This window comes from Anabas testudineus, chromosome 7 (assembly GCF_900324465.2).
Source record: "Anabas testudineus chromosome 7, fAnaTes1.2, whole genome shotgun sequence".
NCBI lineage: Eukaryota > Metazoa > Chordata > Actinopteri > Anabantiformes > Anabantidae > Anabas > Anabas testudineus.
Window position 1 is genome coordinate 22,145,467 of NC_046616.1, and position 24,074 is coordinate 22,169,540.

At 40.0% G+C, this 24,074-nt stretch overlaps 1 protein-coding gene across 1 annotated transcript in view; it reads left to right on the forward strand.

Moving 5' to 3' along the window:
• Nucleotides 1-24,074, forward strand: part of LOC113167954 (probable phospholipid-transporting ATPase IIA) — a 29,090-nt gene that overhangs the window by 2,320 nt on the left and 2,696 nt on the right. Inside the window, exons 3-27 of the mRNA XM_026368942.1 lie at nucleotides 2,268-2,381; nucleotides 2,578-2,686; nucleotides 3,616-3,674; nucleotides 4,636-4,687; nucleotides 5,789-5,883; nucleotides 6,774-6,854; nucleotides 7,403-7,478; nucleotides 7,912-7,988; nucleotides 8,181-8,341; nucleotides 8,429-8,571; nucleotides 9,187-9,299; nucleotides 9,825-10,034; nucleotides 12,560-12,721; nucleotides 13,285-13,377; nucleotides 13,502-13,585; nucleotides 14,431-14,601; nucleotides 15,972-16,070; nucleotides 17,646-17,735; nucleotides 17,977-18,121; nucleotides 18,548-18,612; nucleotides 19,932-20,087; nucleotides 21,456-21,520; nucleotides 21,757-21,865; nucleotides 21,983-22,040; nucleotides 23,643-23,846. Of these exons, the coding sequence (XP_026224727.1) occupies nucleotides 2,268-2,381; nucleotides 2,578-2,686; nucleotides 3,616-3,674; nucleotides 4,636-4,687; nucleotides 5,789-5,883; nucleotides 6,774-6,854; nucleotides 7,403-7,478; nucleotides 7,912-7,988; nucleotides 8,181-8,341; nucleotides 8,429-8,571; nucleotides 9,187-9,299; nucleotides 9,825-10,034; nucleotides 12,560-12,721; nucleotides 13,285-13,377; nucleotides 13,502-13,585; nucleotides 14,431-14,601; nucleotides 15,972-16,070; nucleotides 17,646-17,735; nucleotides 17,977-18,121; nucleotides 18,548-18,612; nucleotides 19,932-20,087; nucleotides 21,456-21,520; nucleotides 21,757-21,865; nucleotides 21,983-22,040; nucleotides 23,643-23,846 (2,791 nt within the window). The remainder of the gene's footprint in view (nucleotides 1-2,267; nucleotides 2,382-2,577; nucleotides 2,687-3,615; nucleotides 3,675-4,635; nucleotides 4,688-5,788; nucleotides 5,884-6,773; nucleotides 6,855-7,402; nucleotides 7,479-7,911; nucleotides 7,989-8,180; nucleotides 8,342-8,428; nucleotides 8,572-9,186; nucleotides 9,300-9,824; nucleotides 10,035-12,559; nucleotides 12,722-13,284; nucleotides 13,378-13,501; nucleotides 13,586-14,430; nucleotides 14,602-15,971; nucleotides 16,071-17,645; nucleotides 17,736-17,976; nucleotides 18,122-18,547; nucleotides 18,613-19,931; nucleotides 20,088-21,455; nucleotides 21,521-21,756; nucleotides 21,866-21,982; nucleotides 22,041-23,642; nucleotides 23,847-24,074) is intronic.

Sequence of the window (24,074 nt, forward strand, 5' to 3'; positions counted from 1 at the left end):
AAACAGAAACAAAACAAAATCTGAATATAGTTTAGTCTATAAATCAAGGCTGGGCAATTCCATTGCCACTGTCTGTTATCCCTGCCCTACCCACTGCGGATTACCAGGATCAGGTGTGTTCAGTCAGAAACTATCTCAGATTAGGGTAAAGTGGAGGAAGACAAAGTAAATTGATACTTTTCAGCTTCTTATTGACTGAACATACCTGAACAGTGATCAGTATGCAGGGTAAGGATTGTTGAAAAGCAAGCAGGGCATCGGCCCTCGAGCACTGTCCTTGCTAACCCCTGCTCAAAAGGGAAAGGAAATAGTGAAAAATGCTTATTTGAACTTACTGAAGAAGTGATCTCTATACATTACTCAATGTATCCTAACTACATAACTACATTCATCAATAATATGTCAAAATAGTTAAAAAGTGCATATTAGCTTAGCTGTTTTGATTATATGATTTATGCCACAGAACATGTTCCAACTGATGCACAGCTTTTGTCATAGGAATGCTGTGGTCATACATACACAGAGAAACTAATTACTTTCAAGTTTCAACTTTTTAGTAGAAGTAGAAGCTGCTCTATTTGCTAAATGTGCTAACGCATAGAGGGAATTTGCTTCCGGGTGTTGGTAACTCTTAAGGACTGTTCAACAGTAAACAAGATACAGACGATGTAAGGATGACACAAAGAAAACAAAATACATACACAAGTATACAGTAGGTCTTTAAATTATGACATATGACACATGACCTGCATAAGGACAAGATGTTCCAGAATCTCATAGCACTAAATGTTCATAATCTCATTTGCATTCTTAAAGGAGTATGGAAGTGATGGATGTGATGTCAGCTCGAGATTTCATGCACGAACAGCAGTTACTAATCCATGTGTTTTCGACTCCTGTGTTTTTTAGGCCTGGTTTACATATGCATTTGTTTTTCTGACTTTCAGTTGTCTTATTTAATCTTTTTTTTCTTCGTATATGAAGGCACACATTGAAAGTAGTATTAGTAGTGCATTTGTTTGGAAAGCAAGAGACGAGAGCTAAGTGTTTTTGCATTGCAAATTGTGATGCTTTTTATTTACTTTGAGACATGTCAAGGAGTTCTTCTGATTAGTTCATACTGTAGACTTTGTTGCTGTTCTTTGTTTCTCGTGTGTGTGTACCTCTGGTCAAGATATTCATAAAAGCAGCAATGTGAAGACATAAGCTTTCACTTGGTAGTCATCTCGCACATTGGTGATAATGAAATAGAGCATGGCCATAATATGTGTTAAATTTAGGAATGACATATTTTGCATATTGTTCCACTCTAAAAAGATTTGTTGACTATAATTGGTTGAATGCTTTGTACTTTTTAGTAGATGATGTATTGATTTGTTTGTAGATTTTCATATATTAGCAATTATTCTTTTCGTACTGCTTGATAGGTCTTCAAGCCCAGAATAGACAAAGTGGCATTTAGTTACTGGCAATATTTCTTTTATCAATTTGTGAATTCACATAAACATTTTCTTATTTGCTTGTCCAGAAAATGTACTATAACATTAGGGCATTCGTCTGTAAACCCCAGGGTTACTGGTTCAGTTCCTGGTTCCTCCTGGCTACATGCTGAGGTGTCCTTGGACAAGACACCCAAACCCCCCAGTAGCGCCCTCATCTACTGCAGCTGTCCAAACAACAATTTCTCCAAGGGGATCAATAACGTATTTCATATCGCAATTAGTACTGCAGTACAATCTATAAGGATTCTAGGTTTTGATTCACTTGCTTATTTCTAATTAGTTGATCCATTATTTGGTCTTTAAACTTTCAGAAAACTGAAGAATGTTTTTTTGTTTTCCCAAAGTCTATGGTGTAAAAGACACAGGCTAAAATCCTTGTGTTCACACACAACTATGATTCACAATGAGAAGCAACAACTAGTACATACTAGGCATGTATGCTAAAAAAAATACTCTTCATGGTTTAGTATGATGGGGCAGTTTATGTAAAAGAACACATTGTTAAACTGAAATACACACAGTTGTGTAGGAACAAATGTTTCATGTAAGAGAAAAGTCAGGCAGTCTTTTTCCTAAATGTCAAATCAGTGTTATTAAAAAATATGTGAAAATCAGTTGAGTCAAATACATTTTCTGTCAAAACCAGACATCAATCATGGCTTTAAATATAATAAGAAGCAGTCTAGCATTAAATGTCATACACTGTAGTCATACCACACAGTAACAATGTCACTAACTCTGTTCATCTTTGATTTAACTTCACAGGTGCTGTTTAATCAGTTCAAGTACTTCTTCAACTTGTACTTTTTGCTCTTGGCCTGCTCTCAGTTTGTCAATGAGCTACGCCTGGGTGCCCTTTACACCTACTGGGTCCCTTTGGTATGTGGCACTTCACTATGCTTCATTATTATGAGCATTGACCAGTCAACATTTACTTAGTGTGCCTATGTTTACAATATATATATTTTTTAAATAATCTCCCACAAACACAGTAACCTCATGCATATTAAAGTTGGTTTGTTGTTGTACACTTAGGAGAAAACTACTTTGTAAAATTTGTCATTTCAATCCCCAGGGCCTTGTGTTGATTATTACCATCATGAGAGAGGCCATTGAAGAAATAAGATGCTACATCCGAGACAAAGAAATGAACTCTCAGATTTACAGCAAACTTTCAACAAGAGGTAATGATTAGAAGCCTGCAAAGCACTGGGTATGTTTTGGCTGTGTTGATATCTAAACCATGGTGCTTATTTCTCAGCATCAGCGTCTATCAACTGTAGGAGGTTGGTCCTATTAAAACTTATTGGGGCTAGGGGAAATGGTACCTAATTCAAAGCAGAGATGTAAAAGTGTACATAAGAGGCCTTGGTATAAAGTGCTACCAGCAATAAAAAGCAGGAGACCTCTTGTGGTTTCCATCACTTTTCCCCTTTGATGTGGCAGCTTGTTTTACCCATAAATACAATGACCGTTTGCCTCCGTGATAGCAGCGCCTGTGCGTATCTCATGGTTTACAGAAAGGTACTGGTGTCAGAATTTGGCGTGTTGTTTGACTTTTCAGTCAGAGCCTTTCATCTGTTTATCTTTGTAAGACAGATGCTGCGTGTCGTTCCTGAAGCTGCTCTCCTCACCACTGTTGAGCTTTCTTTTGTAATGTGTTACATTTCACTGCATTAGTGGAGCGGGACACTAATGTGAAGTTCCATGAACCCTAAACGTATAGCAATATTAATGTGCTTTAATGTCTTACATATGCAAAGCCTAGAGGTCCTGACTCGGGTCAAGGGTCAGTGATCTCTTCCAAACAATTTTGCCCTTCATTCCATATGGAATGAGAGAAAAGGCTCAACTCCCCCAGCATTCTTTCAAATCTGCTTAGAAAATTACTTTCCCAAATTCTCCTGCTTCAGTGGTGAGACACGCAGCACAGCCCCTTACCCAAACACATTTAATTTTTATAGTTATTGTGATTAAAAAACACAGTTGGTAACATGGTTTATAACCAGCTAAACGTTCTACACAGTATTTTTGGTTCAAATAATTGATGTTCAAATAAGACACAAGCCCAGTAAACCCTTCATTAATATTCTTCTTTTGCTCTGTGTTTCAGGCACAGTGAAGGTTAAGAGCAGCGGGATTCAAGTTGGAGATCTTATAATTGTGGAAAAGGTTTGTTAACGACTTTTTCCACCCACATCTGTGAATGCTTTTGCTTCTTAAGTCTGTTGAGTTACCATTTATATGACAGCAAACAATGAGGGGGGGGGGGTTGTTAATCTTGTGTGTGCTGCACTGGTGACTGAGGTGAAAGGAGTTAGTAAAGATTTTGTAATCTTGTGATCAATGCTGAACCTCAGCCTGTCAAACTCAATGCATATGCAAGCAGACATAAACCTGCAATGCATTTAATTACATCTTAAACACAAATTCAATTAAATGCTATTTATTGATATGTACATATATATTTTAATCTTAAAAGGCTGTTTATGTTTAAAATATCTTAATTGGAGTTTCTAGGGGAATCTGTTGCTCCTCTCATGGACAGAGTGGATTCTCTGAGGTCTTTGTATATGAAATATGAGTCCTGTCTTCAGTTTCCAACTGAGGACTACTTAGTGAATCACTCATTTCAGCACAGCTGAAGGAAAGGTCACACATGTTGTCCTACACACTCCACTAATAAGACCGAGTGACTCCGAGCTATTTGGTTTAGAATTCAGAAATGTCAACTCATCAGTAGAGGTGAAACCAGTAGCTGGCAAAAGAAAAACTTTGGAATTTTTAAATGAAATTTCATATGAAGAATCATTATCGTTAGTGGACTGTTGACCACTTGGCAATAATCTATGCACAGTTCAGTTTTAGAGAGCTGTCCAGATGAATTGAATGGGGAATCTGTCTTGTGTAGTGCAGGGACCAGGTCAGACAGAGTGTAAAGCCGGTCAGGGTCCTGTTCAGGCCACAACAGGATGATTTGCTGGAGGGCTTATTATTTTGACTGACTGGCTGCTGGTAATGTGGCACATGAAAAGCTAAAAGTCTTAACTTTTGTACAGAGGAGGGAGGAGGAGAAGTGCAGGATCAGGAAGTGATGTTGAAGTCATGTTTTTCTTTCTTCCTTTCTTTGTAGAACCAGCGTGTTCCCGCTGACATGATCTTTTTAAGGACCTCTGAAAGAAATGGTAAACATCTGCTGGTCATTCATCCAGATCTCCACAACAGGCTGGCTCCCTGGCTGCCTGGCTGGGGAAATTACTTGTTTAAAAAGGCGCTGAGGTGCATGGATTAGCCCCAAGCCAGGACAGGAAGTCCCACAATGTCTAAATTGAAATTAGGTCCAGTACTAAACTGTCACGTGGTAGAGAGTTCATACATGTAATGCTGAGATGGGAACTGTAGACAAAACATTGGTCTCGTCATCTTCGTCTATGACTAATTTTGTCTTTCAAATGAGAAGATAATGGAAAGGAAAATCAAGGGCCACGCAAAAATCAAATGCAAAGAGAAAAGGAGACATGAGAGGAGGATGCCTCATCTGAATAATCAAATATGGATTAGGTCGAGATTTGTCAGTGATAACACAAACTTGGTGAATTGTATTGTTTATTTGCACATACACAAAAGACACATAAGTCCATTCAAAATAACCACCTCTAAGGTACAGCAAATGTCATGTCTCATCATATTCCAAACAGCCAAATGTTGACTCTACAAGAATGGCTAGATGTAGGTTGTTTTTGTGTTCCCTTCCTGTTGGGGGAATAGCAAACAACAGCTTTGTTTTACTGGAAATAGTGTTTGCTTATCTCTCTTCCATGTGGAGGCCATTAGGTCAATTATGAGAAGCCTAGGCCAGGATTTGCAGTTTTGGGCAGGAGGGGGGGGATGGGCTTGTGTGGATGCCTCCAGCTCTACCCCAGCTTGATTTCACAGTAACATGCAGCTCAATCCTATCCACAGAAGTAATTTCTCATTTTGTGACTCCAGGCTTTAAAAAAACAAAAACAACACTGTTTTATAGCGTTTTTATGTATTTGTTGACACTTCTTTCTTTCAAACAAGAAGTGTTAGGACAAGAAATACTTAAAACTAGCAGCAGCTGACAGTAGCCTTCAGTATCTAAACCAAGATACTGCAAACATGAGATATAAACCTTCCAGGCCATTATCAAGAATGGAGGGAATGAGGTTCCTCTTTTAACAAAACCCTGTCTATTGTAGCCCTCTAGGGGTGAGTGTGTTTCCATCTGGCATCAGTGACAGCTCTTGTCCTCTCCTTCCCAGGCTCCTGTTTCCTGCGGACTGACCAGCTGGATGGAGAGACAGACTGGAAACTACGCCTCCCAGTGGCCTGCACGCAGAGACTGCCAACTGCTGCTGTGAGTCAAAAAGTAAAGATAGAGGGGTAGTAAGGCAGCAGGAGAAAATTGGAAATGTTGTAACGCTGTGTTTATGCCATCACCACATGCTGATTATGGTCTTTGAGAAGCAGAGTCTTTCATTAGTCGTTTAACTGGGGGTCAGGGTGAGCCTGTCATCAAAGAATGTCATGACTAAAAGGTTCACATCAGACGCAAACTGCTAAAGATCAACCAGTTTGGGTTTTTTTGTCTGTTACTTACTTTTTCTTACTTACTAACATTACATTAACGACATGGCCAATACTGATGATACTGTTCTTTTATTTATTTAGTCCCAACCTTAATTTAATAATAGTTGGCAGTGTCACTGCTGATGAATGAAGAATGAAATCAGTAAAAATTCAGTCCACTTTTTTCACTCTTTTTTTGACATGTTATAAACCAAATCATTCAGAATTCAAAAGACAATAATCATCAGATGAATTCAATCATTGTTGGTTTTTGCCCTGATTCTGACTCAACCCTATACTGCTACCTTTCTCCACCTGTGTGGCTTCTGTCATCTCCTGCTGGCTGAGTCCCTGTAGACAGGATGTTTTTTTAATGTCACAGGATCTGAGATTGTAAAACTGAAATAACCACCATTTTGTCAGAAAACTCTGCAAATATCTATTTTTTGAATGTCTTGTTGGAAGTAGTGTACAAACTGCAGAATAGCATCAAGGAAAGATTGTCAATGTAAAATGCAAAGTCATTGTGCAAACACTGTAATGTAAAGGAATATAGTGTCCTTAGAGACATATATAGTAAGATGGTTAGTTAGTTAGTTGTAAGTGCTCTGTTAATATTAATCAAGCTACTCTTTCCTTTATCTGTGATGTTAAACCGATGCTTTCTATGCCTTACAGGACCTTCTCCAAATCAGATCATATGTTTATGCAGAGGAACCAAACATAGACATCCATAACTTCATTGGGACTTTCACCAGGGTGAGTCTTACCATCACTCTTCTGCTAGTAACAGTATTAAGTGTCAGTCTACATCTTTTATGCACAAATACATTAAAAGTCAGTTCATTTTGCAAATGATTTAATATTTAAATATCCAGCTCAGGAAGTGACAGTCCCAGTATCCTGCCTTTAGTGCCTGAGCATGTTGGATATTACATATTACATTACATATTATGAATTTGATTCTAAATGAATTAGAATGGAGAGCTCACAATAGTCGTGAACACTTTTTAAAATACAGCATGCTTGCTCCTAATCATAACATTTTTAGCTGGTTCCTGTTTTCTCTCCTCCTCTGTTTCACCTCACGTGACAAATATTGATCAGTGTGGGTCATTTCAGAAATATGTTCTCTTGTTTGAAATAAGCTGTAAGGAACATGAATAAAAAAGGCACCTCCACGTCTGAATAACAGCACTTTAACAGTAATGTTATGTTTGAAAGGGGTTTTAGTGTGATTGGTTTTACCAAACCTCTGTTTAATTATCACTGTTCTGTGTATTTGCATATTGTCTCAATGGTTACAGGAAGATGGAGACCCTCCAGTCAATGAAAGTCTCAGCATTGAGAACACCCTGTGGGCCAGCACTGTTGTTGCCTCTGGTAAATATCTCACTGGTGGTGTAGCTGTCCAGGAAGTAACCAGGACCAGCTCCTTTGCTCTTAACCTCTGAAGCATTGCTTTCTTGTTGACCTGTTGACTTGTCTGATGACTTGGAATAAACGCACACAAAAAAGTAACGAGGCAATCAAACATTTTGGTCATTTCTAAATAGCTCTGGGGCAGATCGCCATATCGGTAAAGTGTGCGGCTGAGACTGAATCCACTGTTTAACCCACGCTACCATATGTTATCCGTTAAGCATTTGGAAATCTGCATCCAATATTCAAAGTGACATTCTTCATTTGAAAAAGACTACGTATGTCAAAATTATAAGTCTGGGAAACATCTTCTTGGCATATCTTGTTTTATGTTCCTTTATTATATTGGCCTGAGGCAGTTTTTTTCTTTGTCTTTTGCTCTCCTTCACTCCAGGCACAGTGGTGGGGGTTGTGATTTACACAGGAAAGGAGCTGCGCAGTGTCATGAACACCTCTAACCCAAGGCACAAGGTACAGTAGTGTGAACCAGAGCCTGAACACTAAGACTGGGCCATTTAGTTTGAGATGTATTTTGCTTGCTGATTTTGCACAGATATTCAATAGATGAATGGAGTTAGTGTATTTATTAAAATTATTTACATTTATGTACAAATAGGGATAATTTGTGTTTATAGTTGTATAACAAATAATTTTCTCTGATAGGTGGGATTGTTTGACTTGGAAGTAAACTGCTTGACTAAGATCTTGTTTGGGGCCTTGGTGGTGGTGTCACTGGTCATGGTGGCCCTCCAGCATTTTGCTGGCCGTTGGTACCTCCAGATTTTTCGCTTCCTGCTACTCTTCTCTCATATCGTGCCCATCAGGTATGAATGGCAGTCTTTATATTAAAGTGCAGTGTTGTATTTATGTGTAAGGAGTTAAAAAATACTCATAATATATTTTTATTGCAGTTTACGTGTCAATCTGGACATGGGAAAGATGGTTTTCAGCTGGATGATTAAAAAAGACTCCAAGATCCCTGGGACCGTGGTGAGGGCTAGCACCATACCTGAACAGCTTGGACGCATCTCCTACCTGCTGACAGACAAAACAGGTTAGACTGCAGAAAATAATGGTGACACCAGCTTATTTTTTTAAATAACTTTTGGTTGTGTGAATAAAAGGAGCATGGAGGCCAGCATGTGGAGCACGGTAATGAGACCTTATATTAATAATATAAGATTTATCAAGGAAGTATCCATTAGGAGGGTGGAGTTAAGTTATTTGCTTCCCTGGGGGCGGGGGTTGCTCTATGTTGGAGTAAGACCTGCTTCTTACTGGACCCTTAAATCATAAAAAAAAAAACACAAAACCAGCACAACACCTCCACCAGTGCACCTCCTCGGGTGCGAGGTGTTACGCAGCAGATTTACAGCCCTCACGCCCAATAAAAAGATCAGCCATTACCTCGTCCAGACCGTGATAAGGTTGGAGGGGCCTGCAGGTCAGGCTAATGTACCTGTGAGGCCCCTGAGCTCTGATATACTGGCAGAAAATGCTTTTAAAGTGAGTGTGAGGATACAGAGATTGTGTAGCGTTTGGCAAGAAAGGCTTCTGGTTTTCATATAGATGTTTTAAGTCACTAATTAAGGTTTGCACTGAATAATTTGAATTGAAAGAATTATTGTTATTACTATTATTTAAATGTGTGCAATATAATCTTTACCAGGGACTCTTACCCAGAATGAAATGGTGTTCCGGCGGCTCCATCTTGGAACTGTAGCATATGGGATGGACTCAATGGATGAAGTACAGAGTCATGTGTTCAGTGCCTACACACAGGTAAAAAAAACAAGCATGCATATCTTTGGAGTGCTGTATATGTGTGACAAACTCCTTCACATTTAGGAACCACACAGAAAATTCCAGAAGCTTGGGAAAATGCGAGACACAAGTCTTGTTTTATGAGATGTATCAGTTTGTGATTATTGTTTGGTTGAATGAGCTCTTTGTCCCCTTTGACACCAGAGGTTAGTGAAGCAGGAAACAGGATTAGCCCACAAGCAAAGCACTGACCGGACTTCTTTAATGACGCCACCATTAACCCCTGGAACGCACAGCTTTCCAAAAATAGCAAGGCCACAATGCAAAAGCTAATTGTTCATATTTAGTTTACACATCTGTTTATGTTTACAGGCCACTACAGCAGCTGTTATTGAAACTGGACCTATTGAAGCAGCTAATAAAAAATACATCAAAACTAAAACACTAAAACTTAAATTACTATTTTGTAAATGAGTTTTTGAATGTGTTGTTTTTGAGCACAAAACACATTTTGACCACAGTATCTTGTGTAAATGTCTTCAGCCAACACATGACCTTCCAGCCTCCAGGGCACCGGCAACCACTAAGGTCCGCAAAACCATCAGCAGCAGAGTTCATGAGGCTGTGAAGGCCATCGCCCTGGTGCACAACGTCACCCCTGTATATGAGTCCAACGGCGTGACTGACCAAGCTGAGGCTGAGCAGCATTATGAAGACACCTGCAGAGTCTACCAGGCCTCTAGCCCGGATGAGGTATCACGACTAGCCACATTATGTCAGCTTATTATTTAGCTCTGCGGCATGTGTGTGTTTGATGTCTGTTGCAAAGTCTGACAGATGTGCAGTTGAAATATCTGTAATAAGCAAAATGATAACCATTATTTATTTCATTGCCCTACTGTGCAACCGGTATACTGCTGTAGCTCTACATGGATTACATGCAAGGATGTGTTCGGATTTTAAAATGTTTTAACTGTTGGTTTGAATTAAAACAAAATATGTATATGTAGTATTAAATGACAAACAAAACGGACATTGAGGAAGGCCTTCATAAGCAAGAGACATTTTATGTAGTCAGTAATGTGTCATTGAGGTGGCAGAAATACACGAACAAACTCATCACTCAAGTAATGATAAAAATAAAAAGGCTAAAGTTACCTATTGAGTTAGTGGAGCTGATTTCTGCGCTTAATCTGCACATCATCATTAATTAGTTGATTATATATTTTTTCAAAAATAACTAGTAAGTAAGATGGTAAATTAAAAATGATCTAAATTAAAAGTAAGCTATTTTCCCCTGACTGTAGAAGAGTAAAAGTAAAAGTAAATTCATAAAATGGAAATACTCTAAATATCAGTTTGTACTGAAGTACAGCTAGTTAATGTACTTAGTGACTTACTGTCTCTGGTGTGTCAGTAATTACACGTCCTCTATTTCATTATCTAACATCTCAGTGGGCGTTTAAATATTACACCCACTGAATTGTGTCATTAGTGCAAAACTGAATACATTTTTAATAATTATTTCTGCCAAAATAAACCTGTACTCTTGTCACAGGCATTGTGCAAACAGTTACAGTATATCAATCACATAGGAATACACTTAAATATACACTCATACACACAAAGGCCTACATTTTATCTGGACCTGTTGGGAAATGTGCACTTAATCTATTCCACCATCATTTTCTCAAGGCCAATGGAAGGCCTGACAGGAGAACAGACTTCTGAACTTACAATGAAGATTGGCCATTATCTTGTGAGCCTTCACTGCGTTCTTCCTTAAAGAGGAACATCCACAAATAATGGTTCACGTTTATGTCCTTGATCAGTATGAATTCTTTGAACATCAGAATGAGGGCTGCGGAATTTGTCTCGATCCATTTCCTGCGGTGTAAATACGGATTTCCTTAATGTGCTCTCCAGCCCAATGCACTTATCCCGCTTTTATTTTCCTCTTTTACAGCATTTATAGAGGCCTCCACATGGGTTGTGTGTTAAAGCACGGTGGTTTGTGCTGTTCTATTGTTTTAGTTCACACTGGGTAATAATGCAGCATGTTTTCTTTGAGTTGCTAGGTCCTGAATGGAGCTTTGTGGATGTTTGATACAATCTAGACTCTAGAATCAGTTTGCTTTCCTATAACTTTCAGGAAGTCCTAATATAGATCTGGTTTTTGGCTGAGAGCACAATGAACACAAGGTCAGTGATTGTTAGATGTGTGGTTTTTACCACTGGCTTCAAAACCGATGTTCACCTTTAAAGGAAATCCACATGCAAAATGAAAGCAAGAGTCTTTGCTTAATATGCATTGATATCAGATAACTATGACCAGAGACATGGTCAATAATATGGTGTATGACAGAATTAATGCCTAAATCACTTTGCTTGCAAGTCACAAAATAACTTGTCGGCCATGTGCTGGTTCTGGGTCAAGCCAAGTGTATGCAGCATTTATTCGGTCCAGTTGACTCTCAACCCCAGTTCTATTATAACAAGGTGGTGCTGTGTGGCAGTCGCCAATTCCTACACAGTGAATATTTCTAGACTCTGACTAAGAACATTCATATTTCCCAACCTGGATGACAAATATTACGGTAGTCAGAGCTGACTGGCGTTAAAACGCTCCCGGCCAGGCATTGTCAGACTACGTGGTCATGTATTTCCAAAGTAAGTCACTCCTGAACCACAAACTGTATGCTTTTAAAACTAGAGCTGGGACTATTGCAACACAATCTGTGTTGTTTGCTCTCATCCGTGTCCATTTGGCTGCTCTGCTGTTAGTCTTGCCAGGAGATGGATTATGAAATGGGTATGTGATCTGGCTTCTGGTTTGGAAGTTATTGGGCAATATTGTCTCCCTCCCTCACCAACACACACAGACACACACATTAGTGTTGTATTAATGGATGTCATCTGCTGTGTCCTTCAGAAAGGACTGCACAAAAAGAATATGTTCAGTTCACAAATGGACATGTCCCCAGTTTATTTAATCAATAGACTTGAGTGCTGAAAATGCTCGAGCTATTGATTAAGGTTGGATAGTTCCCATGCTATCTGAGTGTCCTTCACGTTTTCCTTGCTATTCAGGCAGTGCAGCATCAATTTGATGTAAGGACTTTACCATGAGAACAATGAAAGTTGTGTTGGTGCTATTGATGATTATATTTGACTGTTTCGTAAAATCATAATAATCATACAGTTTTTACACCTCGTTCTATCCCTATTTTCACTTTCAACATCCTCCCACTAAAGCCTTTTCTCTCTGGTGTTGATAGGTGTCGCTGGTGCAGTGGACTGAGAGTGTTGGGCTGACACTGGTGGGAAGAGACCAGTCCTCCATGCAGCTGCGGACCCCTACTGGCCAAATACTGAACTTCACCATCCTGCAGATATTCCCCTTCACTTATGAGAGCAAGAGAATGGGCATAATTGTGAGAGTAAGTGCCATTATAGTTTAGTTACTTTGATAAGTGTTCTCATGTGCTGCTCAAACTGCAGTAGCTGCTGTGTATCTTTTATATGAGCTTAAAAACAGTTCATTTCCTAGTTTGCCTGCTGTTGAAGCACTACTACATAAAGTCAATGTAGGTTAGTCGATGTTGCTAAGAGACTGATTGTGACTCGACACTGGCTTTGACAAGAAAAACAAATGAAAAACAGATTATTATTAAAAGCTATTACATGAGAAACACCTCACCTTAAAATAACCTCTGCCTTTAACTTTATTTTGGTTGGCTGGCTGATAACTCAGGAAGCCTGGGATTTTGAAACTTGACTTCCTTGTGCTAATATTTTCAAACACTCTTTGAAACCTCTCGTGATTACCAAAATAAGTTATGCTAGGCAACACCAAATCACAAAATAGTGCATGTGCCCCATGACTCACGTGGGTATATACTGGAGTTCTATTCTAACTGGGTATTTGATGTATGATGTATCAGGGTTTTCACCTCCAGTTTGTGCCTCACACTTAATAAACTGAGAGAAACTTGTGTGCTAGGATGAATCGACAGGAGAGATCACGTTCTACATGAAGGGTGCTGATGTGGTGATGGCAGGCATCGTCCAATATAATGACTGGCTGGAAGAGGAGGTAGATTTCCTTTGTTTTCACAAATCACTGGTGCAGCAACAGCAATTTTATTCTCATTAGAAATAATTCACAGACTAGATTTTGCAACCTAATGATTCCAGATGTTGTTGTCTCTGTTTTCTAGTGTGGGAACATGGCAAGGGAGGGGCTGAGGGTGCTTGTGGTCTCCAAAAAGTCCCTGACCGAGGAACACTATCAGGATTTTGAGGTAAGCGCCCTCTCATGAGATTAGCCTATAGGGAACTGAGGCTGAGACTGGGTGACATATTTGTCCTAAAGTGGAAGAAAATGCTGAAGATGCTGCGTTCTCCTTCATCAGCAACGTTACCCAGCCACAGTATAAAAGCTTCTGTTTAGTAAATTTTCACTTATGCACAAATAGTTCACTGACAAATAATACAAAGCATACAGATATGTTCAGTATTTCTAAATGTCAAAGTGTGTGTAATTAGATTAACCTCTGACCCCCTTCATTCCATACACCCCACCCTATCATGCATACATCCAAGCCCCACTCATTGTTTGAGCAGGGCATGGCTCTCTCCCCTGCAGTCCTCAGCCCCAGGCCCATTACTGGGGTGTATAATTGTGTGAGCAGAGCTGGTGGGCAGCAGTGAGTCACCATCTGAGTCACACGCAGTGTTTGTGTTCCTGTATGAGTCACACTCAGATTGTTTTTGCTTTATCTCACTCACAACGTGCCCTGGAGCTGAAGAGCTGGAGATGGGCGTTGACCAATTGATCATTTTGTGTGTGTGTCCACATTTCCAGCTTTCTAAAATACATTAACTTTCCAGGCTGCTTGCAAGAACATACATGAGAGTATATTTATTTAAACAGAAATATGATATGTGTGTTAAGTAGCGTGTGTTGTGCAAACGGTTATATGTCTGTGTAGGCTGCAAAATTCTGCTGATGTATGCGTGCTGTGTGAGGAACTCTTGTTGTTGCTTGTGCTTTTTCTGTCCACTCCTGGCTGTATCCCTTCTTTGGTCTTGCAATAATTTCATCTCCTCCCACTCAAAACATCCCCACCCCTCCTCTGCTCCCCAGGCACGGTACGTCCAGGCCAAGCTCAGTGTCCACGACCGCTCTCTGAAGGTGGCCACAGTGATCGAGAGTCTGGAGATGGAGATGGAGCTGCTGTGTCTGACTGGGGTGGAGGACCAGCTCCAGGCTGATGTCAGGCCCACCCTGGAGATCCTTCGCAATGCAGGCATTAAGGTCTGGATGGGTAGATGGACTTAACACTAAAGTCAATGTAGAAACAAGACAAGTACATGTGTTTTTCAGATCTACCTACATAAACAGGCCTCCTTCTCTAACCTGCTTCAAGTATAAAAAAAACAAGAATCTAGCAAATTCATATAAATTACAATTACAACAACATTTTAAAGTGGTTGCTGGTTTGATGGTTGAGCATTTGGTTATGTGCATGAAAATCAGAAAACTGATTACTCACTGCAATAAAATCTTCAGATTTCTGTCTCCACGCCAGTACAGTGGAGGTCAGTGAAAGCTGGAAAATATAGAAACTCTGTCAAAAGTGGGTTTATTTTATCGGGACATTCTCTTTCTTTAGAAGGTTGTTCCAATCAAATCTAATGGCACTGTGTTGTATGTATCGTTCAGAATAACAGCAACATTACTGTTTAATACTGTGAGGAGCAGAAATTACAGACATACATCAAGAAGTGAATGTATGTAAGGTAGATGCAAAACACCTTCATCCAAAGGAATGAGCCTGAAACATCGGGTAGTAGTGTCTCTTAAAACTCTGAGGCAAGCTAGTGTTATAGCAATTCCAATTTCCTCATCCCCAAGATAGTAGGGTTTTTCTTTGGAAGATTCCTGAAAAAGGGCCTGTGGTAAACACCAGGCGAAGAGATTTTCATGTTTTATTCTATGACATAAAATATGTCAGTAAACATTGCAGTCTGCAGGGTGTATTAGGCACATAAAACGTCATCACGCCTGTTATCTATACTTTGAGACTAACAACTGAAATAGCCATGAACACCTGCAGATCAGGGCAGACTATAAGGAAAGTTTGGAAGCTCACTGATGGTGATGCTGAAGTCACGTGACTGTGGTGTATGTTTATCCCTATACTAACCCTCAGCACTGGTGATATCCAGGCCTGCAGGCATTATGTTTTCGGGTTTTTTGTCCATCCATCCGCATGGCCACACAATTTCTCTTGAAAGGAATTTTATTACATCTGCCACAAACATTCACTTGGACCTGTGTGTAAATTACAACATCACTGGTTAATGAAGGCATAGAACCAGTTGTGGATTTTAACTTGCTAAACAAAACTTGTATCATGACCTTGTTTATCACCGATCATATTTTCCACTATAATACAAAAGCTGATTTTTTTTTTTTTGTTGATGTGATTCTAACTTCTGGGTTGTTGTACAAAAGAACCATCATCCCTACAACAGTTTATCTAAATGATAAGTAGTGTTGGTTCCCTATTTGAAGCACATATGTCTCTTGGCATAGTCAGGGATTCTAGTATTTGATCTCTGGAACACATAATTAAAATGTGTTAACATATGTTTTCTCTGATTTATTGACATATTTCTTAGGTTTGGATGCTAACAGGAGACAAACTTGAAACGGCCACATGCACTGCTAAGAACGCCCATCTGATCACCCGCAACCAGGACATCCACATCTTCAGACCTGTAAGTGCAAGACATGGACCCCTCTTCCTTCCCTTGTGTGTATTAAGTGCGGAATAGTAGATTTCACTAGCACAGGGTTCAGCTCAGTTCAGTGCAGCGTTGACAGTTTCCTGACATTGCTGACCCAATGGCATCCATTCTCTGTGACCAAGGCCCATCAGCCAGTGGTAATACAACCCCACATAACTGCACATGCAAGGCAAGCCAGCATCCACATGAATAAATCACCTCCTACCAACGAAAACATCCAAAGCACTGTCAAAAAGAACAAACAAGCCTTCACTTTGCAAGACAGAGGAGAAACCAGCTGAACCACTCCCAGAGGGAACACATAGAGGGCTCACTTCCTAATTTGTTTTGCAGGTCTGGGGCTCTCTCTCGCCTCTTTGATAGTCCCCTTCTGCCTTCCCCTCTGGAGCTGTGCCAGAGCAGAAGGAGAGCCTGCCATATAGGAAGGTTACAACTTGCGTACAACTGAGGTTACTGGAAGAGAATAACAATGGTTGGCACGGCTTGAAAACCTCCGTCCCAGTGGACGGGGGAGTGCTGACTGGGCCTGCCGCACACACATCTGGATTAGTTTCCTGGTGGCCACTAAAGGCCTGATCTGGATTGACGTATGAATAGTCAGCGGTTGAAGGATATTCATACCGGAGCATAACTCTTGTTGACAGATTAACACTGTGCCTCGTCAGAGCTGCATTTTTGGAGAATTTTTAAGTCTATATTTGAACCTGACACAATTGTTAGGAGCCTCAGGTGGTTTGATAATACAGTATATTCTCCCACTACCCAGATTCGGGATTTAATTAAGGTTTCACTATGACTTTACTTTTAATGTATAAGCACTAATTAATCATCATATATTATATAATATTTTTAGAACTAGCTTACTATACATTATTTTCTCTGTACGTTGATCTAAGGACATGCCTTTTTTGATTGTCAGCCATCTTAACTATACAGCTGTATACCATCAACCTTTAAAGTAAGTTCATGAGAAATATGAAATATGAAAAAACAATTTTGGTTTAATCATTTTTTTCAAAATCACAAATAAGATTATTTAATTAATGTTTAATACAATGGGCTGTATTCCGTTGTAAACATTACATTGGAATATAAAAAAAAACTACACACTACAATATTGTGTGTTGTCAATTATCACATTACATTACATTTCTTGGATGAATGTTGTGCAGGTTCACACTTTAAAAGAGCTAGATCAAAAATCAGATGTTTTTGTCTGTGACTTTGAAAAAGACAGAGAACTGTGAAGTGAAGTGGTGTTACACAGATTTTACATCAGAATCAGTGCATCCCCAGTTAATGTGGAAAAAGTATTCAGTTTGATGTTGTGATATTTGTTCCATACGTTTAGTTAGTTGGGTGTCTGGCAGTTATCTGGTTGCGATAACGTTTGTCGTCTGTGCAGCTGGAGGGAAACAGGCTGCTATTGTTTTATCTGATAACGATCAGGATGCAAAGGTTGACAGACTGCCATCCTTGATACATTTTTCTTGTGTGTGTTTTCGTGTCTGATCACATTTTTAAATGTGGCTGCCCTTGTTATAGGTGACAACACGAGGGGAAGCCCACCTGGAGCTCAACGCATTCAGGAGAAAACACGACTGTGCGCTGGTGATATCGGGTGACTCGCTTGAGGTAAACTCTGAGCGCCTCTGTGTATGAATCTGACTGACTTATCTCTCCTTATGAAACTCTTATGCATGATAATATCGCAGCCACTGAAGCTTGTCTGGAAGTGGTCTCTGTGGTTAGAGTCACTCTCTAAACCCCACAAGAAGTTAAACTGTAATTTAAGTTGAGCTGTTGAGGATCCACAGCTGAGATCAGTTACGCACCCTAAGTTGCTCGCCCATTCATTCTGGTGGGTTTCTTGCAGGTCTGTCTGAAATACTATGAGTATGAGTTCATGGAGCTTGCGTGTCAGTGCCCTGCTGTGGTTTGCTGCCGATGCACCCCAACTCAGAAGGCTCAGATAGTCCGGCTGCTGCAAGAGCGCACGGGCAAACTCACCTGTGCCGTAGGTGAGTTGAAAATGCAAACTGTCAAACTTTCAACTGGATTTCTGTTTTCTATTTTCTACTGTGGGTTTTTAACGTTGAACAATGTCTCCACATTTCAGTCCTAATCCTGTGTCACTGTGTTTACTGCTCTCACCAGCACCCCCAGTCAGAGCGTTCATACACCACCACACCTAGTTGAATGTTGATCATTCTTTTATTATGAGTGATTTATTAATAGACTGCAGTGTTATCATGAATTGCCCAAATGTTATTTCACTCCTTTCTATTTACCTCAGCCTTTATCTGGCAAATTCCAAGCAGACATTTCACCTTCCTTTCTGTGGCACGTCTCATTAATACATGTTCACAATACTCTCACTAACAGTTTGTATTGAGTCACTCGCTGATGTGGATCCTGACACTTCCATGGCGTTTGTTTTCTCTTAGGGGATGGAGGAAACGATGTCAGCATGATCCAGGAAGCCGACTGTGGCGTGGGAGTGGAGGGAAAAGTAAGACTCTCTCCATCACAGCGTCTGTCACTGACGTGCCACTCTCACAGATTTTCGCTTTGTGCATCCTGTCAAGATCTCTCTCACGTTCAGAGACACGTAGATGGACGTGCACACAGATGATTCCTCTTTGTGAGGATCTATTGTCAGGGTAAAGGAAATAAAGATTACAGGATGCTTTGGTGCTTTAGTAAAAGTAAGAGTCTCTCATCAGCTTGTCTGCTGCACAAGATTTCATATCAAGATGGCTGGTTTGCTCGGACATGGTCTTATGATGTTACGTTGCAGGGATTTGTCAGGCATTAGCTTATAGTGCTGTGAAAAATTCTCTTACTAAACTGTTTCAGATCTACACAAACACAAAATATAAGTTTAAATCATAGCTGGATTTTTTAAGATCAGACTGGGAAATGTTATCAAGTTAATTGTTTATAGGACTCTGGGACTCTACAGCTCCAAAGTGAGAAACTGAGATACTGTATCCAAATGCAGAAGACTTGGAACAATAGTGAATCTTGCCAGCCGCGTCCGACCTTCCAAAATTAGAGCACAGAAACTCATCCAGGAAGTCATAAAAGACTGAAGGAAAACATCTGCAGACCTCTCGCTCATCAGATGTAAACCAAACACAAGTTTCACGGAAAAACATTATACCTATGTTAATGTTTGATGTTATGACCTATGATCAAACCTGGAGGTGGCAGTGTACTGATATGGGGATGCTTTGCAGCCGTAATTATAGGAAACATAGATTCTGTGAGAATCCTGAATAGGAACATCAGTATGTGAGGTAAAGCTCAAGGGCAACTGAGTTATACAGGTGGTATCGACAAGTCGATATTCATGAGCAGTAATTCAGTAATTCAACCTCTGAAGGTTCCAAAAGGAATACAGTTAAAGTTCTGAAGGGGGTAGACAAAACAGGTAGCCGGTCTAGGGTAAAGAAATATTCTACCAGTGCCTCTAAAGCTCGCAGATTAACATGTATCACATACATCATCTTTTTAATCTATACTTATAAAACTACAATGTATGATTATAAAGGGGGTAACGGGTAGAACTGTTTTGGCCAAAAGAAGTGTCTAGTTAGCTAGCTGTTTCCCCCATTACCTGTCATGACCTTAACTAGACTAACCATCTCCTAGTTACATATATGTGTGTAAACTTACTTTACTTTCTTACTTAATTTACCTTTCTAAATAACTGAGCTATATACTGTGGATCTCACCATACAATCAATTCATAGGACAGTCAGGACTTTTCAGGTCAGCAAAGACTTCTCATAGCGTGTTCTCACTGCACTGCTTTGTGTTTTACAGGAAGGAAAACAGGCCTCGTTGGCCGCCGACTTCTCAGTGACTCAGTTCAAACATTTAGGCCGTCTCCTTATGGTCCATGGTCGGAACAGCTACAAAAGGTCTGCAGCCCTCAGCCAGTTTGTCATCCACAGGAGCCTGTGCATCAGCACCATGCAGGTAGAGAACAACTAAAACGTGGTGCCATTTCAGTTTGTGTTCATGAGTCATACTGAAATTATACCCTTAAATGACAAGTATCTTGCAATTGCTTTGATTCAGTTTTTACAACAGAGGTTCAATTTGCAAAACGTTGACCACAAAATGTTGTACTCTTTATTTTGGCTTAAGCATTGTTTTGTTTTGTTAAATTAGTATATTTAACTACTTAAAACATTGTTGCATTTAAAATAAAATGATCACAATAATGCTGTCAAAACAGTCCTTCCCTTTGTGGTGGTCATTGTCATCAAGAATGTGCAAAAAAATGTAGCATAAGAATACCTTCAAAAATGTTTGATATACTGCAACACTTTAACTGTCATTTTTAATATAGCATAAAGAATTTAAGAACTTAATTGTTATTTTTATGTCAAGTTACAGTGACACCACTAAAACAATCTTTTGCCTGCAGAGGAAACAGACTACAACACAACACCTGCAAAACTCAGTTTTGTCCAATGTCATGTCAAAGAAACCCTCAGCTGCATTATAATAATGTCTGGAAGTAAATGCATGCTTTCCTGTGACAATTGTATGCCTGTGCACCAGTCAAAGTTTCTACAATTAATATCAGTTTGACTCTTTGCTCTGATCCAACACTACTGTAAAAAGCATGCTCACGTTAAAGTCTGAGCTCAGAGATATGGTTTATGTTTACACACAACACCTACAGCACATTCTAAAGTAAAAACGAAGAAATGATTGTGGCGAGGCAGGGAGACGTTTCAGGGGAGGTCATGGAAGGGTGGGGTGCGTGATGACTCAGACAAGTGGGCCCGTGGTGCCCTTCTGTGCTCCCCCACACACACCCCAATCTGTCCCTAGTCCAATTCCCATGTCCCAGTCCAAGCTCAGCCCCCGCCGAGGAGGGACAGCCCGTGACTCACTGCATCTTGATCTTTGGGGTTTTAGGGAGGCCCTCCTCCACATGTCTCACATTAACACCAACCGCAGCTGCAGCTGTGATCTGTCTACTTTGGTGCCGCCTGTGTAGTAGACCGACTGGTTGACAGCTCAATATCGACATCATCCATATGTTACAGTCACATAATAGAATCAGTCAGTGAAGTTAGCTTTTCTCTGGCAGTAGCACTGTGGTAGAATGAGGATTATTGTGGTGTCGCTCTTTGTGTTGGAGATTTATCTAATTGATTAGTCACAGGGTGGTTACGTTGTGATGTGTGTTACCATGACAGTTTAATACTCTAACTTTCATTTCCTCATTCTGATAAGTTTGTAGTATTTGGCAAGTGACTTATTCTCTTTGAATACTAATACTACTAAAAAAAGTTCCTCACTGACTTTCTTGACTCTGCTTTTCCCCAGGCGGTTTTCTCCTCTGTTTTCTACTTTGCTTCAGTCCCCCTCTACCAAGGATTCTTGATTATTGGGTAAGATACAAACTCTGAATGGCGATGACTTATCAAGCGAGCATTTGGCTGCCTCGTTTCCATGGTATTTCCTCTGTGTTAAAGCACTGTTGAAATGCATTAAGGGGGAAAATATGAAAGTATTGACTACTGAGGCCGATTTGTTTCACTGCTAAATCCAACAATGAAATGTGTGAAACTTCTTGTTCACGAGCCACGTTCTCCATGCTGAGAACACATGGTTTTGTCTGTTTCAGCTACTCCACCATCTACACCATGTTCCCTGTCTTCTCTCTGGTGTTGGACAAAGATGTTAAGTCAGAGGTTGCCATGTTATACCCAGAGTTATATAAAGATCTCTTGAAGGTATTTAACAGTTTCTCTTGTTTAAAATGTGTCTGTACTGCCCATATAGCAAACAAAAACACATTTGTAATGAATGGAATTGTAATGGAAACTGTAATGTCTGCTTTCTTTTCACAGGGACGACCTCTGTCTTATAAGACATTTCTTATATGGGTCCTAATAAGTATCTATCAAGGTAAATAAAAGTTTATATGAATTTGAGAGAGTCACTAACTGCAGCTGTTGGAGACAGAGACACTCATGTTCTTAAGTCATACAGTATAATCACACTACACGTGTTGGTCAACATACAGTACAGTCATTACTTTCCACACACGACTATTTTGGAGTATTCAGACTCGTCCACTTCAGTCCAGCCGGTTGACTCGTCAGTTGGAAGTGGAAAAGGCCTCAGATCAGACACTAAGAACTGGGTCAGATGTTTCAGTTGGGCAGACAGATAAATCATTCCCTGACAAACAAAATACACAAGTAGATCTTGCTCTGCTACGTTACTCTTCAACAGCCCACACCCTTTCTTCTGATTTCCGAGAGTTTATTTACGTCTCAGCTCTTTGTTTGTGAGAAACCCAAGGTAAATTTCCAACATGGGCCATTTGCAGTGAAGAGGCGTTTACAGGGGCATCCCAAGCTACGCCCTGAAACCTTTTATTTGTTTCTGTCTAAACATGAACTTTCCACTTGATGGCTGATGTTCACTAACTTTACTCACAGCTTCTACTGTACCTCCTCTTTGTATTTTCAAGAAGATTAAATACTGTCAGTTGCAAGATTGATTCCAGGAAAGGTCAAAGACAGAAAGCATCTATGATAAAATTTGGGTGATGCACAGTATTGTGCCAAAGTTTGTGGACCCTGGTCCAGTTCCAGCTGTAGGCCCTTGTCTTACCCTTTAGCTTTCTATGTTTTGTGTCTGCCTCTCCCCAAAAAATGCGAAATGCCAAAACAAAAGTTGGTTACCCATTCATTTTTACTGTCCGGTTCATAAGTAATGGAACATAGATATGTTTTTTTGGAATTTGACTTCTGTAAACCACCGGATTGAATTTGAAATGGAACTCTCAATTTGAGAGAAGTGAAGACTATCAGCTTTGGTTTAAGGGATTTGACAAAAGTGTGGCATTAACCATTCAGGAATTACAGCCATTTTTTAACACATGCCACTAAGCTGCCAAACAGTGATCACGAACCGAAAGGCCTGATGAGAAATAAAAGCACCTACAACAGTCCGACCTGTTCTGGAATGAGATTGTCTGATGAAACTAAGGATTAACTTGTTCCAAAATGATGGGTATTCTTCACTGGGTGAGTCAGTCACCTGATCTCAACCCAATAGAGCAACTTTTCACTTACTGAAGACAAGACTGAAGGCAGAAAGACTCACAAATATATATAAGCAGCAGCTGAAGGCAACTTTAGGCATTACCGACTACAAAGATTATAGATATATAGATTTCCATCCAGTCATTAAGACAACCCTTATGTTTTATATTATAATAATTGGAGTTTGTTCCATTAAATATAATGTCTGTATGAACATGGCTGTAATGAATGGTTAATGTTACACTTTTGTCAGACCGTCTTGACTTAACTCACATCTTGAATGTACAGTTTCATCAATCTTTTTTCCATTACTTACGGACCCTACTGTATGTTAGTTTATTTCCTGGTTTGGATCCATAGTTCTGATGCTGCAGGATAGTGTTTGAAGCATAGAATAAATGTTGACTGTGACATTGAATGATCTCGTTTTGGATGATGGACTTTTCATTTGCAGGGAGCATCATCATGTACGGCGCCCTGCTGCTGTTTGAGTCAGAGTTCGTCCATATCGTTGCCATTTCCTTCACCTCTCTTATCCTGACCGAGCTCCTGATGGTGGCCCTGACCATACAGACGTGGCACTGGCTCATGATCGTTGGCGAGCTCTTGAGCTTGGCTTGTTATGTGGCCTCACTCGTCTTCCTGCACGAGTTCATAGGTGAGTGAACACAAAGACACAAACATCAACCAACAGACGGTGACTGAGCTTATGACTCTCTTTCGTTCATTTTTTTATTTTTGTTATTGTGCTGACCTTGAAATAACACGTCAGCATTCTGCAGTAGAGACCCGTTCATTCATATAAAGCCTCTGGTGGACAATAAGCTATGGTATGCTTGATATTAGGAAGTCTAAAGGTGAGCACAAACTGTCCTGGTGTGGACAG